Source organism: Bombus affinis, chromosome 13 (genome assembly GCF_024516045.1).
Source record: "Bombus affinis isolate iyBomAffi1 chromosome 13, iyBomAffi1.2, whole genome shotgun sequence".
NCBI lineage: Eukaryota > Metazoa > Arthropoda > Insecta > Hymenoptera > Apidae > Bombus > Bombus affinis.
The window spans coordinates 658,939-675,945 of NC_066356.1; the positions used below are offsets into that span (position 1 = coordinate 658,939).

At 38.9% G+C, this 17,007-nt stretch overlaps 1 protein-coding gene across 5 annotated transcripts in view; it reads left to right on the forward strand.

Annotated features, from left to right (window-relative positions):
- LOC126923632 (unconventional myosin-XV) overlaps nucleotides 1-17,007 on the forward strand; it is a 62,960-nt gene that overhangs the window by 18,049 nt on the left and 27,904 nt on the right. For 3 of the 5 annotated variants that reach the window (XM_050737302.1, XM_050737303.1, XM_050737300.1), the window contains 23 exons: nucleotides 1,171-1,259; nucleotides 1,347-1,410; nucleotides 1,489-1,598; nucleotides 1,804-2,088; nucleotides 2,349-2,526; nucleotides 2,613-2,891; nucleotides 2,980-3,309; nucleotides 3,497-3,784; nucleotides 3,867-4,024; nucleotides 4,316-4,693; nucleotides 5,011-5,354; nucleotides 5,563-6,234; nucleotides 6,448-6,719; nucleotides 6,796-6,972; nucleotides 7,401-7,854; nucleotides 8,205-9,004; nucleotides 9,709-9,813; nucleotides 11,044-11,516; nucleotides 11,616-11,900; nucleotides 11,981-12,192; nucleotides 12,270-12,465; nucleotides 12,712-13,708; nucleotides 14,094-14,336. In XM_050737302.1, coding sequence (XP_050593259.1) covers nucleotides 1,171-1,259; nucleotides 1,347-1,410; nucleotides 1,489-1,598; nucleotides 1,804-2,088; nucleotides 2,349-2,526; nucleotides 2,613-2,891; nucleotides 2,980-3,309; nucleotides 3,497-3,784; nucleotides 3,867-4,024; nucleotides 4,316-4,693; nucleotides 5,011-5,354; nucleotides 5,563-6,234; nucleotides 6,448-6,719; nucleotides 6,796-6,972; nucleotides 7,401-7,854; nucleotides 8,205-9,004; nucleotides 9,709-9,813; nucleotides 11,044-11,516; nucleotides 11,616-11,900; nucleotides 11,981-12,192; nucleotides 12,270-12,465; nucleotides 12,712-13,708; nucleotides 14,094-14,336 — 7,389 coding nt within the window. The remainder of the gene's footprint in view (nucleotides 1-1,170; nucleotides 1,260-1,346; nucleotides 1,411-1,488; nucleotides 1,599-1,803; nucleotides 2,089-2,348; nucleotides 2,527-2,612; nucleotides 2,892-2,979; nucleotides 3,310-3,496; nucleotides 3,785-3,866; nucleotides 4,025-4,315; nucleotides 4,694-5,010; nucleotides 5,355-5,562; nucleotides 6,235-6,447; nucleotides 6,720-6,795; nucleotides 6,973-7,400; nucleotides 7,855-8,204; nucleotides 9,005-9,708; nucleotides 9,814-11,043; nucleotides 11,517-11,615; nucleotides 11,901-11,980; nucleotides 12,193-12,269; nucleotides 12,466-12,711; nucleotides 13,709-14,093; nucleotides 14,337-17,007) is intronic. The other 2 variants (XM_050737304.1, XM_050737301.1) reach the window with 1 other exon arrangement.

Genomic DNA, 17,007 nt, shown 5'->3' on the forward strand with positions numbered 1-17,007 from the left:
GGCAACCCGGTATCCGGTTAAGTCTCATGTGAGTGGCTTTCGCGTCTTATGTGAATACGCGCGAATCTTCCTTTTTTATCGTGCATTCTCTCCGGAGATCGGGTCGCAACCGTCGAGAAAATCAGGCAAAAAGTCGCTCGAAGAAACACACTGCCGAGAAACTTCTAGCACCGATGGATCAAAATAACCAACTTTGGAGAACTTCTCTTTCGAACGTCTACGAATGGTGAAAAACAATCGTCAAGTAACATACGTCAACAAACGTTTTTCTGCGAATTATTTCACCACTAGTTTTCTCGTCAATTTACTAATGGCCGAAGTAGCAGATTACAATCCTAATGTTTCTATAATTTACGAAGAATCGGAATCATCGTCTTCGTACGTGGCTGCTGCTTCAGACACAGGAGATACAGACACAGTGAATCCAGACAGCAACTGCACAGACAAGCTCTGTCCCGATTCAAGAGGGGAATTGGTCAAACATTCTACATGCCAGTGTCAGAAATTTGCTACGGAGTCGCCGAGCTATGATGTTCCTGTTCAAAAGTCAAGGTTACGCTCGAAGGAAAGTGTTTCCAGCCGTAAGGACGACGATGTGTGCATGTGCACTCCGCGACAAGGCTTCGTTGAGGGACATTATAAAATGACGAAGTCTTTGTTGAAGAACTTAAAGTCAGTCGTGGATGGTCAGAATCTGAGAGAAGATTTTCTCGAAGAATCTCACGATGGTTCGAGTAACTTCTTCACGGTCTCGTCCATGTTTTCTTGCGAGTTTTTACGGTTCTATCCGAGGGATGGCGAAAGCAATGACAGTAGCAGGTTTTCGAGAAGACAAGGCACGGGGAGAAGAACGAGGGTGAACGAAGCAATCTTGAGGCCGAAGACAAAGAAGACACCGGGAACCTTGACGTATCTCTGCCTCCGTGTGATCGACGAAAATGTAATGCGGTGCGAGAAAATATTTGAGATCGTTTGAAACAACACGAAGGAGAAAATTCTTCTCGTATCAAAGTTCTTTAACATCGAAAAGATTAAGTAGAGCCAAAAAATTAGAAATTGCTGGTGATCGAGGTTGAAGTCGTTATAAGCTGTATACTGTTTTATTTAAGAAAACTGAACGTTTATGAATATGCGAATAATAATTCGTTAATTGGTCTTGTTATGTTTCAGCCTCAAATCTTCACCCTCACTAATTTAAGTGGAGTAAAACCAAGGCAGGATCTTGGACAGAATGGAATCGAAGACATGATTCAATTAACGTGAGTTTTATTACATTCACTGTTATATGAATTCTCTGTGTCGGGTGAAATTAATTGCGTTACTCTGAAGCACCATTGTAATTACAGCGACTTAAACGAAGCTTCTCTATTATGGAATCTCAAGATTCGTTACGACAAGGAATTAATATACGTATGTTTCTTTTCATTCCTACCTCTCATTAACACCAAACGTTATTATAATTCAATGAATATTTTTCCTCAACGACAGACATACACGGGGAGCATCTTAGTGGCGGTGAATCCTTATAAAATGTTCGACATTTATGGCCTGGACCAAGTAAAACTCTACGAAGGACGAATACTTGGCACATTGCCCCCGTGAGTTACAAACGTTCCACTTATAAGTCGAGTAATAAGAAAGTAATGGCTTTTCACACTCTAATGAATTCAATCTCCAACAGAATTTCAATTTTACGGAATAATTTTTCTTGTCTTATTTATACGATATCTTTTTTTCTTATTTTTCTCCTACTGTACGATATTCTGTAATAATAGAAGAAATTTCACATCGATGTAATTGCAGTCATCTGTTTGCCGTGGGTTCGTCGGCGTACAGTCAAGTAACTGCTGCAAATAATGCTAGCGCGAATCAAGTGGTCGTTATTTCCGGCGAATCCGGTTCAGGAAAAACGGAATCCACGAAACTCGTAATGCAATATCTAGCCGCTGTTAATCGCGCGCCAAACAATCTCGTTACCGAGCAAATTCTCGAGGCGACGCCCCTGTTGGAGAGCTTCGGAAATGCAAAAACTCCCAGGAACGATAACAGCAGCAGATTTGGAAAATATTTAGAAGTTTATTTTAGAGAGTAAGTAGTTGTAAATTCAATATACGAATCAAACTTCAAAGGCGTATAATTTAAATGAAATAAAAAAGCAAAATATTGGCAATAAATAATTTTCGAACACCCCGTATATTTAAAAGTTCATAAATATCAACCTAATTAAGATATTAACAAAATCCAAGCGGCTGTGTTAGAAAATGAGAGATATTTATCGCACAATCGTACGTATAAAGAGAAATTATCCGCTGAAGATTTAATTCAATTAATTCACCAATTATTTTCAGCGGAGTGATAGTAGGGGGAAGAATAACTCAGTATCTCCTAGAAAAAAGTAGAATAGTCACGCAAGCGCCAGAAGAAAGGAACTACCACGTATTCTACGAGCTCCTAGCTGGTCTCGATCAACAGCTCAGGGATAAATACGGATTGCTGACACCTGATAAATACTTCTATTTAAACCAGGTGATTAAAACATCGAAAATTACAATTTAAACGAAACTAACAGTTTTTTTAAACACATAAATCTAACGACAACGTCGATTTACCAGGGCGGAAATTGCGAGATCGATGGGAAGAGCGACACTCAAGACTTCAAAGCCCTTTTATCCGCCATGCAAGTTTTGGGATTCACGTCCGAAGAACAAGACACAATTTTCAAAATCCTCGCCAGCGTATTACACCTTGGAAACGTGTACTTTCACCGAAAGCAGATGAGACACGGTCAAGAAGGCGTGGAAGTTGGCTCTGACGCCGAAATTCGTTGGGCTGCTCATCTTCTTCAAGTCAATTCCGATGGGATCATCAGAGCACTCACGACCAAAACGACGGTAAGTAAGAAAATAAAATAAAATAAGAAAAAAGAAAATAGTTGCTCTGAATTTCTGTTATCTCCAAAATAATCGAGTTCCTTTGTAGGAAGCGAGAAACGAGAGAGTTTTCACGGCGCTGAATATCGACCAGGCTCTAGACGCCAGAGATGCCTTCGCTAAGGCTTTGTACAATTCGCTGTTTTCCTGGTTGGTCGCTCGTGTTAATCACATCGTCTACAAAGGAACGAAACAGACCGCCGCGATCTCGATACTCGATATATTCGGGTTCGAGAATTTCACAGAGAACAGCCTCGAGCAACTGTGCATCAATTACGCCAACGAGAATCTTCAGTTCTATTTTAACAAGCATATATTCAAGTTGGAGCAGCAAGAATACGCCAAGGAAAAAATCGATTGGACGACGATTAATTATACTGTGAGTGAAAGTTGCCTCGACGTGTCGATTAATTGGTTCGATTATCTTTAGACAAATAAGCTGATGGATTTCTATCGGGAAAAATACGACTCTTGGATCGTTTGAAATCGATACGAGGCAGTGATTAATCACTCAACTTTTTATTGTTTTTCATAACCAAGGAATCTTTTGTTGTATACCTATACAGGACAATCTACCGGTCATACATCTTATAGCGAAGAAACCAGTCGGGATTCTTCATCTCCTGGATGACGAGAGCAATTTTCCTAAAGCGACTGATCATTCGTTCCTAGAAAAATGCCATTACAATCATGCTTTGAGCGAACTGTACTCAAGACCAAGAATGAGTTCCGCAGAGTTCGCAATTAAACACTACGCTGGCCAAGTTTGGTACAACGTCGAAGGTTTCTTGGATAAAAATAGGGACACGCTGAGACCGGACGTTGTAGAATTACTAATAAGCAGCAAAATATCCGTAAGTTTTTCTCCATTCCAGGGAAACGACTGTTCGTTATGAAACTCGTTAAAGTTTTAATCAACGACTGATTCCTTTTCAGATGGTTAGCAAGATGTTCCAACATGTAAGGACAGCTCACGAAGCCAATAAAACCATGAATAAACCAAATGGTAGATTTGTCACCATGAAACCAAGGACACCAACCGTATCCGCTCGGTTTCACGATAGTCTACAGCAACTTTTGGATTCCATGTCTCAGTAAGAATATATAAAATTTCACTGTACATCAACGAAGTTACGACTCTGCTCAATGCTCTACTTCTTGGATAAGCAATGAAGCATTAGAAATAACATGCAAGTGATTTACATTGTCAAGACTTTCACGAAAAAATTTCCATAGTTAATCTCGTGGCATTAAGCAGATATTAAACTTAACGAGATTTCACTTCCTCGAATTTCTAGATAAATGTATGATTATGGAAATTACGTCCGGGTGGAGTTGAACTTTTCTCTTTGTTGTTCTTGTAATTGTTTGATCGTTTGTTTCAGGTGTAATCCATGGTTCGTTAGATGCATCAAGCCTAACACGGAGAAGGCACCAATGAAGTTCGACATGCCCTGCGTGCTCGAACAATTGCGTTACACTGGAATGCTCGAGACGATTCGTATTCGGAAAACTGGTTACCCCGTTCGACTTCTTTTTGGACACTTCGTGGACCGATACAGATACCTCGTTTCCACGCACCTGCCTAGAGGTGCACCAAATAAGGAACTTTGTCGCATCATTTTGGACAAAGCTGCACCAAAAGATGCACAATCCCAATATCAACTTGGACTCACCAGAGTATTCTTGAGGGAGTCCTTGGAAAGAACTTTGGAATACAACAGAGCACTGATCTTGGAAAGAGCTGCCATAACCGTTCAAAGGTAATGTATTCAGTAAAATTTAATTTTTACGAAAGACAAATATTGATAGTTAATTTCTGAATATTTCAAAATTTATAATATAATTTAATTAACTGCGTTATGCTCCTTTTTTCTCTTTTAAAAAACGGTTTCTTAAGTTTCAGAAAAAATATAAGAGAATCATTGCTAATTTTATGCTCGAGTTGATGAAACATTGAAAGACTTTTTGTTCGCTGGAACGAGAGTGAAATTGGAACATAAAAATTAGTGAGCCGTTGCAGGATGATATAATATTGTATAATTATGTTTAATTATGAATTGTCTGATAATGAGTGCAGGTACACGAGAGGATTCCTCGCGAGAAGAAGATTCCTCAACATCTCACGAAGCACGGTGTTGATCCAAGCTGTTTATCGTGGCTATCACGAGAGGAAGAAGTTCAAGGCGTTAAAGAAAGGTGTACTTATGGCGCAGAAGATATACAGGGGGAAGAAACAGCGTGAGAAATTCCGAGTGCTGAAAGAGGAAATGGCGAAGAGAGCGGAGATCGAACGTGCCAGTAAGGAACGAGCTAAAGCGAAACAACAAAGAGAAGAACAAGAAAGGACTTCCAGAGCTGTGGCTGGTGTTAATCATTTAGAAATCCCGGCTGAACTAGCCTTCATCTATAGCAAACTCGACGGTATTTATCAAAATATTCACTTAATTTTATTAAACATAAAGACTAAACATGGAAGTTAAAATAATTGTATGACAACTCGTTCTTTTTATATTTGCTGTTATAGCTTTAAATTCAATCCCATGAATATAGTTAATAAAAAAAGAGCTGATGGAATTTAAATTTATTTAATTTTACTTTAATGATTAAACTTCAATATCTATTATTACAGATTGGCAACCCACGCATACAGAAAGGAATCTTTTAAAAGTTGTCGGTCAAGTAATACCCATGCACCACAATTATAGTCTGCCAAACGATATCGATCAACATCAGTTTTCCAAATTTACCAACATCTATTTCAAGAGTCATATTTTCGGTATGAAACGAGAACCAATAAAGACACCGTTCCTGGCGAAAGCTCGAGACCAAGATTATACAGATTCATTGATGATCTTCAAAATGATTCTTCGTTTCATGAATGAAAATAACTTGAGTGGCAAGAGAGAACAGGCATTGGGTGATTATATCGTGAATAAAGGAATCGTCAATGAGAAACTGAGAGACGAGATCCTATGTCAACTGGCCAATCAGACGTGGAAAAATGAAAATGATGCTAATAAGGAGAGAGGCTGGTTGTTGTTATCGAATTGCTTGTCAGCCTTTCAACCCAGTCCCACTCTATTCAAATATTTTCTAAAATATGTATCTGACCATGCGTATGACGGCTACAAAGCTTATTGTCAACGGAAACTTTTGCAAGGAGAGAGAACGATATTCAGAATAATGAGTAGCAATCAACAAATCGTTCAACATGTACCGAGAAATTATCCTCCATGCGTGTTGGAATGGAGAGCGAACAGAAATCGCGTGAACATGGCACTGAGCGTAGGATTTTATGATGGTAAGTTGACCCTGAATGAAAGAAATTGAAAGGAACAAGTTTCTGAATTTATTTATAATCTCAACTCTTGAAAATCGAAAATAAAGTTTCACTATCACGGTTCTACCATGGAAGACAAAAGAAGGTTTTCGATTTGTAAAGTTAAACTTGAAATTTACTAAATTATAAGATATTTTAAGACTGTTAGAATTAACGATTAATAATTATTTCCAGGCGAAACAGTGACCTGTGCAGTGGACTCCTGGACAACCTGTGAAGAATTAGCCAATCTCGCTGTTCACAATCATGGCGTCGATAATTCAGGATGGACTATCACTCTGTGGAACCAATTGGATGGTCCCGATGCCATTGTAACTGAAACCAACGGTTTCGACTACGTTCTGGACTTAATTTCGGAAATGGAACTAGCACCAGCGTTCCCTGCTGCTAAACACATGTTCCTAGAACAGCGAAAGAACAGCTTTCCTCCCATCAAGAAACGCGAAGTGAGTGACCGAATGCTTTTAGTAATCAGTTTCCTGATGCTCGGTGGTATAATAAAATTCTCGCTGGTTTATTTAGCACGCGCACATAATTCGCGAGCTGGAGCAGGAAATAGAACCACCGGTTCTAAAAACCTTCCAGCCCCTTGAGCGGAAACCAGTATCGAAGGTTATGGATAAACCTGTCGAACCAGAAATTCAATCGCCTAGAAGACCGGCCGTTCCTCCGCCACAGCCTCCTGTCACGAAGCCATCGGTAAATTTTATTTCGTTTCTGATTTACTCTAAATTATTGAACGATATCGCTTCGAGCCAAGGAAATTCTTTTTACTGATCTGATACTGATCTTTTATAGATTGGAAATTTATGGAAAACCAGTAATGTGAATCTCGAAGAGATACCAAAAATCACTATATTTATTAACCTTCTATATTGGCTCGTGACTCGAAGTCATGTTAGTTAACATGAAGTCAGTTACGCGTTTATGTTGTATGAGATTTTAGTTTAGTTGTTTATGGCTGTACTTATTGTAATACTTTACTTAGTATAGTATTTTATGATCTCCTATTAAACTAGAACTAAACGATCGTTTTATATTAATTGATAGCTCTCAAATTTCTAATTGAAGAAATTACTGCGATCTATTACAGCTCTGTTATTGAACTTTTAACGTTTATTGCTTAGGCGAGGAAACAGTCTCACGAAGCTATGTTGGAAAGCACAACGGAGACTGGTCTATCGCGAAAGTCCGCTTTGAACGACAGATACTTCGAAAAAGAGAAGCAACGTAGCCGTAGTTTGGACAATCTACTCCAACCTGAAGTGGTATCTCCTCCAGTGAAGCTAGCAAATCTTGGTTTATCCTCGTCGAAATTGAACGAACGCTATCACAGTCTTGAAAGGATTGGTGAAACGTCTGCTGTCAGTAACGCGGAGTATATGTCAAGGAGTGAAATCACCCAAGAGAGGAAATACAGTAGAATAACTAGGACAACGGAACCAAACATCGAAGAAGAAGACTTAACGATCGACTTCGAGTATCCCGATATTCAATCTGTTAGTCAGACCGGCAGATCTGAAGACGATAAAAGCAGTTACATTAGATCGCAAACTAGGTTCATCAAATCTCAATATCCTGGTAAGTGCAGGCAATAAAAAATATTTGCATTTACAGCTATCGACAATTAAAATATGGTACTTGTATCAAAGAAATCAGAGTGGAAGATATAAGAAAAACCATATGAAGCAAAGCGAAGATACAAGCCTTCATCCATATACTTTAACAAAAATAATTCAATAATTTCAAAATACACCGTTGCAAATTTATACTTAGTTGTAATTATATGCAAAATTACGAACTGGTTATTTTGAATTTTCTAGTAATTCTAGTTTTAAACTTGCCCAAAATTTACATTTCTTTATACTTACCTAACAGCAGAATATCTTCTGCTTAGAACAAGTAAAGGAAAGTTTCCCTCTATCTTAAAGGTAAACGAGCGCTGCCCGGCAGTCAGTCGAGTCGTGCATACATCGAGAAGAGTGAATACGGCGTAAAATCCTCGGCCATGTCTGACACAAGCGAAGCTCCTTCCCTGGCATCGCACGTGAGACGAGTTAGGGTACCTAGTCAAGCGTCGGACGTGGATCAGTTCTTAGACGAGCTGTTTATGCCAGTTCTGGATGGAAACTTGGACGAGTTGTCTGACGCCAGAAGCTTGGCGGCTAGTATTAAAGGCACAAAGGGTGACAGGCCCCAGAGTGACGCCATAATCCTTGAGAATTTAGAGAAGAAGCTCGACAGCCAAGTAAAAGAAATCAAAACTGTGGAAGATTTCATCGAATCGATCATAAAGAGGAATGAAAATGAAGTCATCACAGCAAAAGAATTGTCTGGGAAGATCAAAGGCGGGGGTAACATGGATATACCGAATCAGAACACGAATTTTAACTTTGGTGCCATTACACCAGGAATGATGTCGCCGCCTATGATGATGCCAATGTTCAGTACACCTCAACAAGTGCCACCAGCGCAGAGTACCAACATGAACATGGGTCCTGGATTCATGCCAATACCGATTTACAGTATGCAAGGACTGAGTCTTCCTCAGTATCCAAATTCACCGCCTAATCAGAGCAACGACATGATGGCTTATCAGCAGAATCTGCAACGAGCGTTCCTGCAGAGTGCCATGGCGCAGAATATGCAGATTCAGCAGCAATTGCTAGCGCAAAATCAAGCCCTTCAACAGCTGCTTGTACAGAGCCCTCAGAACTCGTCGCAACAACCGGTGAGAAATTGTCTGATAAATACTGTTGTCTAATAATGACACATGTTGGGACACGAAAAATCTTTTCGATTATTTTCTGGGGCAATGAATGGATATTTTCTAAGGTACTTCTTACGCGTGTAAATAGACATCTTATCTCTGTGGGACTGTTAATTTTATATAAACTTGATTTCCGTTGAAAATAGTATCGAAATTCAATCAGTGTTATTGGTTTAATTTGGTAGTAAAAATGACGATTCCCTCGTGAAAATTAATTTTTGTAATGCTTACTGCATGTATAAGTGTATCTCTAAGTATAATACTCAGGTACCACAAGTAGACTTGTCCCAGAAAATAATCGTGTAAACAGAAATGAAATATATCTCGATCACAAGATTACACACTCTCTGTATAGACAAACTTTGATACTTACTTAAATCTTGGCCCAACACAGCGTTACCTTATCGCACAATATTTCTGACGGATGTCGTAACATCTATATAAGCTGAGAATTGCATGTTAAATGTCATCACAGCGAATGGATAGCCGTCATTTTCGTGCGTCACTTTCACGATCACATAACTAAGTACTAACACGACCGGTGTTGCGCAACACTGCACAAACAGCTTCAGTGTTTGCGATCACTCACCAATAGACAATCATGTCCCTCTGGGACGATCCTGTGGGCTTTTGAGCCGCATCGCGGCATGGGTGTGTGTTTCCAGGGCACGGCGTTGTCCGCAGGCCCCTCCAGTATGAATCTTGTCCCCCCAGCCCCTCAAAACGGTGCCCAAATGGGGCCTAATGATTCTATTGGACGCTACTCCAAGGTACCTACTGATTTCATCTAACGAATAAAATAGTCGATCGATTCACGCCAGTGATAACTTTGACGATACTTAAACACTATGACCACCGGTAACGCAACAATTGCGTCGTGATTGATAGCTCTAATCAACCCTATAAATTAAAAAATTTAACAGAAATGAATGATATTATGAATGTAAATTTCCTAAAATTTGCCTTCGAATTTATGGATCTTGTGGAAATATGTCACTTATATATTGAGAAATTTAACATGATTATTTTGCTTTCTGAGAATCTCAGTTATCAATACCTAATTCGTGCGTCATATTTGCGTCATTCCAATATCAAAATTGTTTCTAACTAAAAAAAATAATTTTTTATCTTTTTTCTCGCTTTCATTGTTTACTATTTCAATTTCTCAGAATTATACCGCTCGTTAGACTAAATCGATATTTTTACGCGTGAAACGTTCATTTTTAGTTAAGTAATCGACGCTAACAGATTTATTTATTTATTTGTTACTTTCAGCTTCCTATTCTCAATATATTCGAGGTAATAAAAAAAATCATATTTCGTTCATTCTTGGTGGAAATAGCCCGTCACTGGTGAAAGTTACGCTCGAAACTAGCCGGTCGTCATAGTGTTGAACGATTTGTTGATAGATCAATGTATCTTTAAATGTTGTAACATATGTTAAAAGAAATTAATTGGTTATGGGAAAAATTCGATTAAGTCGAGTGGTACAGTGGTGTGAGAGGACGTGGGTTCAAGAAACTCTCGTTGCTCGAGTACAATAATAACGCATTACGAAGGATAGTTATTATATTTGATTATTCTTCAAGTGGTTAATGACCAACGTAGTTTAATAGAAGCAACTAGTCTATAATTACTTGCTACTCATATTAGAAGGTCGTATTACGTTGGTCTAAAAAGGAGATAAAATCCATCCGATGATGAGTCACTTTCCTTTGCAATTCTCGAGTTGCATTCACCTTTCTCTTACGTGAAAGATATTATCAGCAAAGAAATATTGGACTGGAAATGCACGAGATTCGTACGAGTCTACAGTTTTTCACAGCACTGTACATAAGCAGCACAAATAAGATCATTTCGAGCATGTTTACAATTACGTTGTATAATACTTTATAAATGATCGTGAATTTAATTGGGAACTATCTACAAAAGATTGTAAGATAGATCTATTCGAGTAATGGAAGAAAGAAGAATTACAGAATGAAATTTGAAATTGCTAGGTATCGTTTAGAGAACCAGAAGATGGCGAACTTTGGTCGACAGAGAAGCAAGGGACGCCACAATCGTCGGCGAACAATCAGCGACAAGAGATGACGGTGAAAGCTCAAATTCATCGATCTCAAAGTCCACCACGAAAGAATTCGGAAATCGTCAGGAAGACCAGCGTGGAATACGCGGTGAGAAAAGTTAGCGTCGACAGAAAAATTGGTGATAAAAAGTCACCCGGTGTCACGGATCCTAAGAGACCTAATTCCAACAAGAACAATGTACAAAGTAATTTCACGAACGTGTTAAGTGAATTAAAGAATCGTAAGAGCAGCGTCGACAGTAATTTGTCGAGCTCAAGTAATAACAAAGGTGTGCCACCCCCGCCACCTATGCCACCACCTTTGGAGTCCCATGATCCTTCCGAATCGAGGCCTTTTCTCGATCCTTATGGAAGAGCTAAGACAGTTCGAATTGGCAAATGGAGGTGAATAATTTAAATAATTTTACATAATCGATGATAATATTCGATTTTTGTTTTCTTCTCGTTCGTTTTGCTGATTACTCGTTTATATGTTCATCTTAGATGGCCTCCACCGAGTGACTCGAACGAGAATCAAAGTCAAGACAGTTTCATAGAGTTCAAAATGCGCCAACAGCAACAGCAACGCAAAATTACACCACAGTATCAAGAATACAATCAAGGTGACGGTGAGCCAAGCACAGAGGGTGGCGTAGAATGGGAAGAATTTGAAATTGAAAATATCGTCGAGAACAATGAGAAGACTGTGATGAATCACGCACCACCTCCAGTCACGAAACACGAGAATGGATACAAAGAGGAAGGGGAAAAGAAAAAGAAAAAGTCAAAGTACGATGGCTTTTTCCTGATTATATAATTTTCTATTATACTTAATAATCAGCCTTGACGTTCAATCGATATTTCTTCAGATCCGCGTTAGAAGTAGGTGCACAAAGGCCATCGCCAGGAAGTATAGGAAAATTGAAGCTCAGTTCGGAGATGAGACAAAGATTGGAAAAGGTGACAGCTAATCATAGCGTGAGATCTACGAAAACCACCGAGAAACCAGCTCTTCCACGCGAAGATGGTAAAGTGAAACGCTTGGAGGACAATAGAAAGCTCCTGCTTGAACAACAATTAGGTATTTTTTTGAAAAATTCTTCTAATGATTGGAAATTGAATAAGCAAGATTTGGTAATATTCTTTGACATGCTAAAGGAGGACGTTGGGACGATTATGCATCGACAGCTGATGACACGCAAAGCGTCACTTCGAAAGGTACGACCGACATGATGACTCAAGCGCAAGTTGTCAGGACGCAAATAGAAAGAATGGAGAGACCTGTGCCACCTCCGCTTCCGGTGACACCTCCGCAACCCCCTAGTCCCCGAGGTGGAAGCATGTATAGCAATAGGTATTCTTTTCTTTTCTTTTTTTTTTTTTTTTTTTTTTTTTTACTATGCGGTATTTATTAACATATTTCCTTACACTTGAAACTCAACATTTCTGCCTTTATCGACTGGTCTTTTCAGTATACAAAAATTTAATATCCTTCGCAGCACCTAGTTAAGATTTCACGATTTTCTTAAATCCAATTTCAAGTATTTATAATTTTTAAAATATACAGAACTAATTTTATTCAAATATTCTCCTCAATCAGTCAATCCGGAGTACCACAGCCCAGATCGCCTCCAGCGCCAGTGGAACCTAAAGCTCGCGATTCCTTCAGAACATCCCCCGACTCGGAGGCTTTCGAACATTTTTCCAAGACTCAACGCGACATGTTCAGCCAAAGCAGAGACATATTCGCATCCCAACAGCATCTGAGAGAGACTCACGAATACAGAAACGACTTTGACAAGACCAGGTCGCAAGATCAGAAGTCCAAAGACTTTTATGGAAAGGATAGCACTGATCTAGCCAGTTCTGCCAGAGACAGAAGTTCCGACTTCGACTCTCGTCGCGACTTGAATTCCGACATCTTCGATCCCAAATACGCCAGAGACATATTCGAAAACACGAGTTCTAAGAGAGACCCCTTTGGAATGACCAGAGACGTCTCTCCAAAGTCGAGAGATAGCTTTGGCATGCCATCGTCGCGAGACTTTGGCCTGATGCCAAATACGCGGGAATCTTTCACTGCTGTTCGACAAAGTTTCAAAAAATTGGATCGTGACGTGGACAGAAGATCCAGCGTCGCCTCGACTCATCGTACTGATAAAATGGAAAGGATCGAAATCGAGGAATGGCCCGAATTCCTCAGACCAGTAATGCCACCGGCAGAGAAGCCAGAGATAGAAAAGGTTCAAGAAGTCGTCAACACGAAGCTCTATCCTCAAACGTCCACGGCTCATTTCACGTACAACAGAGTCACATGGACGTTGAGGGTGAAGAAAGAAGTGTTCGCCCCTAACGAAACCTTGAACAGCCCCCTGGCACTTCATCTAGTATTTTGTCAAGTAGCTTACGATGTTCTTGCTACATCCAGTATTCGAATTACAAAGGAGGATAGACAGAATATGCTCAAGATGTTGGATAATTATGGTATCACCTTGGACAATCTGCAGAGCACTCAGCACAAGATTACCATAAAGAAGAACGTCGTTGATATGGCCAAACAATGGCCACTGTATTTTGCCAGGATATTCCCAGTATCGGTGAGTAAACTATTTCTCTCACAATTTACTACGAACCGGAATGAACAGAAAGTCTAGTGCATTCGCTTCGCACTTTTTAGCTGCGGCTAGTTGCACATAATAATTACCGTGCATGATGTTTATACATGGCTAATCACACGTGGCATTCCCGAATGGAAAGTCACGAGAAGAAAATGTATCGGTTGAATTAGAATCGTTCGGCCGATTGTTGGAGCACAAAGGTTTCGTTGTTTGCTCAAGTCTGAGGTGCTGTAGAGTGAAATAGTATTATCGTTGAAAGATATTAGAATGTTTTCTTGTCATTTGTATCATTTTTGTCTTTAACTGAAATTCATTTTAGTCCGTTTAATTAGCTAGTAATTTAGTTTAATGATATTCTATGCAGATTGGCCCTCAACATCCGGAGACCCAACACGTGGCAGTGTCCCATCATGGTCTTCGACTCATAAAACGTACCCCGAATGGTGATTTGATCATTTTGGAGACATTACCTCTGGAGGATATTGTGTCAGTGAGTTCTCCCAGGGTTGGAGTATGTATAATGCAAATTGCATCTGGAGTCAGGCTACCCTTACACACAAATCGAGCACCACAGCTGACGGAGATGATTAGCACATACATCAGAATGGTGAGTAAAATCTTTCTAATCTAACATTTCTATCTTTCTACTTCGTTTATTATATAACTAATTATTTATATATAATTAAATTCATATAACGTAACGAGATTAACAATGTAATCGTTGTTTTTACTAGAATCGATCTTTCTATAAAGCAGCATATTCTGTATATAAAAAAAAAGATAAGAGAGAATTAAAAATTTGTGTGGTAAATCACGGTTGATCGACTTCCATTTTATCATTTAATTACATCTTTCTTTCAGAAAGTATACAGACAGAAAGTATGTTTTGTAACCGTTACTTGCATCAATCTGCGTTTTAAAATACTCATACAGTGTAGATCTGTACATATTTACGAGTAATTTTGCACCATGATCGTAATTTAGTAGAAGCAGATTGTAAAGAGCAACTCGTACAGAACTAATTACCATTCGTTCAGTTCTTTTACTTTACTCTACAAAAGCATTGAGTTCAATATGTTATAATAAATGCTCAAACACATATAGATATATGTTCCAGCAATATTGCATGGAATTCTATGGATGTAGGTTAATTTTATTTGATTAGATCAAGTAACGATTAATTCCACAGTATACGAATCTCGTAATTAATGGCAAATATATTTTAAACTTCTAATTCGTTCCCCAACTCAACTACTACAAGATTTAGGAATATTTAAAAATCTCCATTAAGTCGTCTTCATCCATCTAATGAACCTAATTCAAGTCTGTCTTCCAATCTTCTCGTTTTACCTTTGGTTCAAACATAAAACACTTCCATGCCGTTACTTGTCACTGTACAGCTTTAATTATTCAATCGTATTCATTAGAACAATCATTCAACAGATAAATTAACGATCTTCACAACACTATGACCGCTCTATCGCGGAGAACTAATTGCTTTAAGGCTCGTTGAAATTATTCAAATTACCCGATTCGAAATAAAGACAACTTTATCAATTCTTGAACAAAAATCCTTTGATTTTTCTATGCTTATCCTCATTCATCAAGCTACTTGTCGACGAGTAATCTAACACATGTTTGCTAAATGTACAACGTGATACTTTTCTTCAGACCAAGTAACTCGATTTGTATGAAAACAAATTTGAAGCGAAGTAATTTGACTGGTCTGAAGGAGGTTTTACATTCGTTATCCTGTGCATGGTAGCAGAACGAAATTGCCGAGATCCTCGAAGGTCGGCGGCTGTGTTCGGAACTTGCGCAATTAATCGCAGACACGCTGCCTAGGTGAAGTAACACGATCGCACGTGTGGAAATCGGTACGCGGCTGTAATAAGCGGTCCACGAGAGATAACGACGAGGAAAGGCAAGCCTGGGGCCGTGCGTCCAACACCAACGACAGACATCGCATTCCACCGCGATAATGCGTGGGTAGCGGAAAGCAAACCCACGATTTCCTCGAGAAAAGACGATCCTGGATAACGACGTCCCGGGGGAAATGTCTACGCATGTCGCTTCAGCGTAGAAAAACGGAATCATAGCCCCGAGCTTGACATAATATACCTGATAGCTCCGTTAGGATGAGTTTTAACCTTCAGCCTAATATTCCGGCTAGCAAAGACGTGTACAGAGTTGATCAATCATTCCTGGAACGAACTGGATGTTCCTACAATTTTCTCATTTTCTTGTCGTTCTGTCATTTACGTCCACTGTTGCGTTTACTGGTTTTACGTTCATTTGTGAGATAATTTACACGACGGTCCTGCGATCGTTTACTCCCATTGGATTGCCGACGATCAAGCTGCGATTAGGTGTATGCAATTTCGTTTTGAAATCTTAGAATTGCAAACCTAGATATTTGAAAAACCTGATATTATTTATTCTTTTAGATTTCTTTGTGTCTCGACGCTGTTAATCAAAAGAGTATATAAATAATCGAGGAGCTGGGAAGTACATATGCATTAGGTATAAGAGAAGGTTCTATACTTTGATCAAAATTTAGTAAGGTTTTTGATAGTTAGAAGTCTGTCTTATTTATCTCTAATTGTTTCCTCTTTTTCTTTACCTCTTTTTCTTCTTTGCATCCTTCTTTTCTAACATCTGAATCCGCCCGATCCCTTGATGAAACGAGCATTGCGCTTCTCTGATAATCATTGAACTGTTTCTAGATTGGGTTAATAGGTTAATCAATCTTGTAATAACTCTAATTACTCATTAGAAATGTATGAGCAACAGTTACTTGAAATATTTGGTCCGAGGAGAAAGGAATGTTTCGATGGCATGATTAGATTAATAATTGGTTCAGGTAACGTTGCATCAAACGAATACTTCATCTCGATTCGTGTTTCAACCACGATTTTCTACCACCACAAAAAAGTTAAATCGTATCGAACCATGAAATTAGATCACGCAATCATGATTTTGCATCTTTAATTCGCATTATTAAGGATCATTTAAATATTAATACTGAAAGTAAGTGACGAACCCTGACGCCGATCGAAAAGGAAATAGAAAATTCGTGTGACTCGCGTGTGTTTCATACAATTTTAAATCGTAAATTAATGGTAAACCTGAATGGTTCGAACAGAAGAATAAATCTTACATTTACAAGATTTATGAGATAAAATCAAAGAGTTTATATAAAAATAGCCATTATTCGCCATGAAATGTGTATTAATTCAACTGGTTTCGTTGTTAATCAATCAAGGGCATTCTAAGCA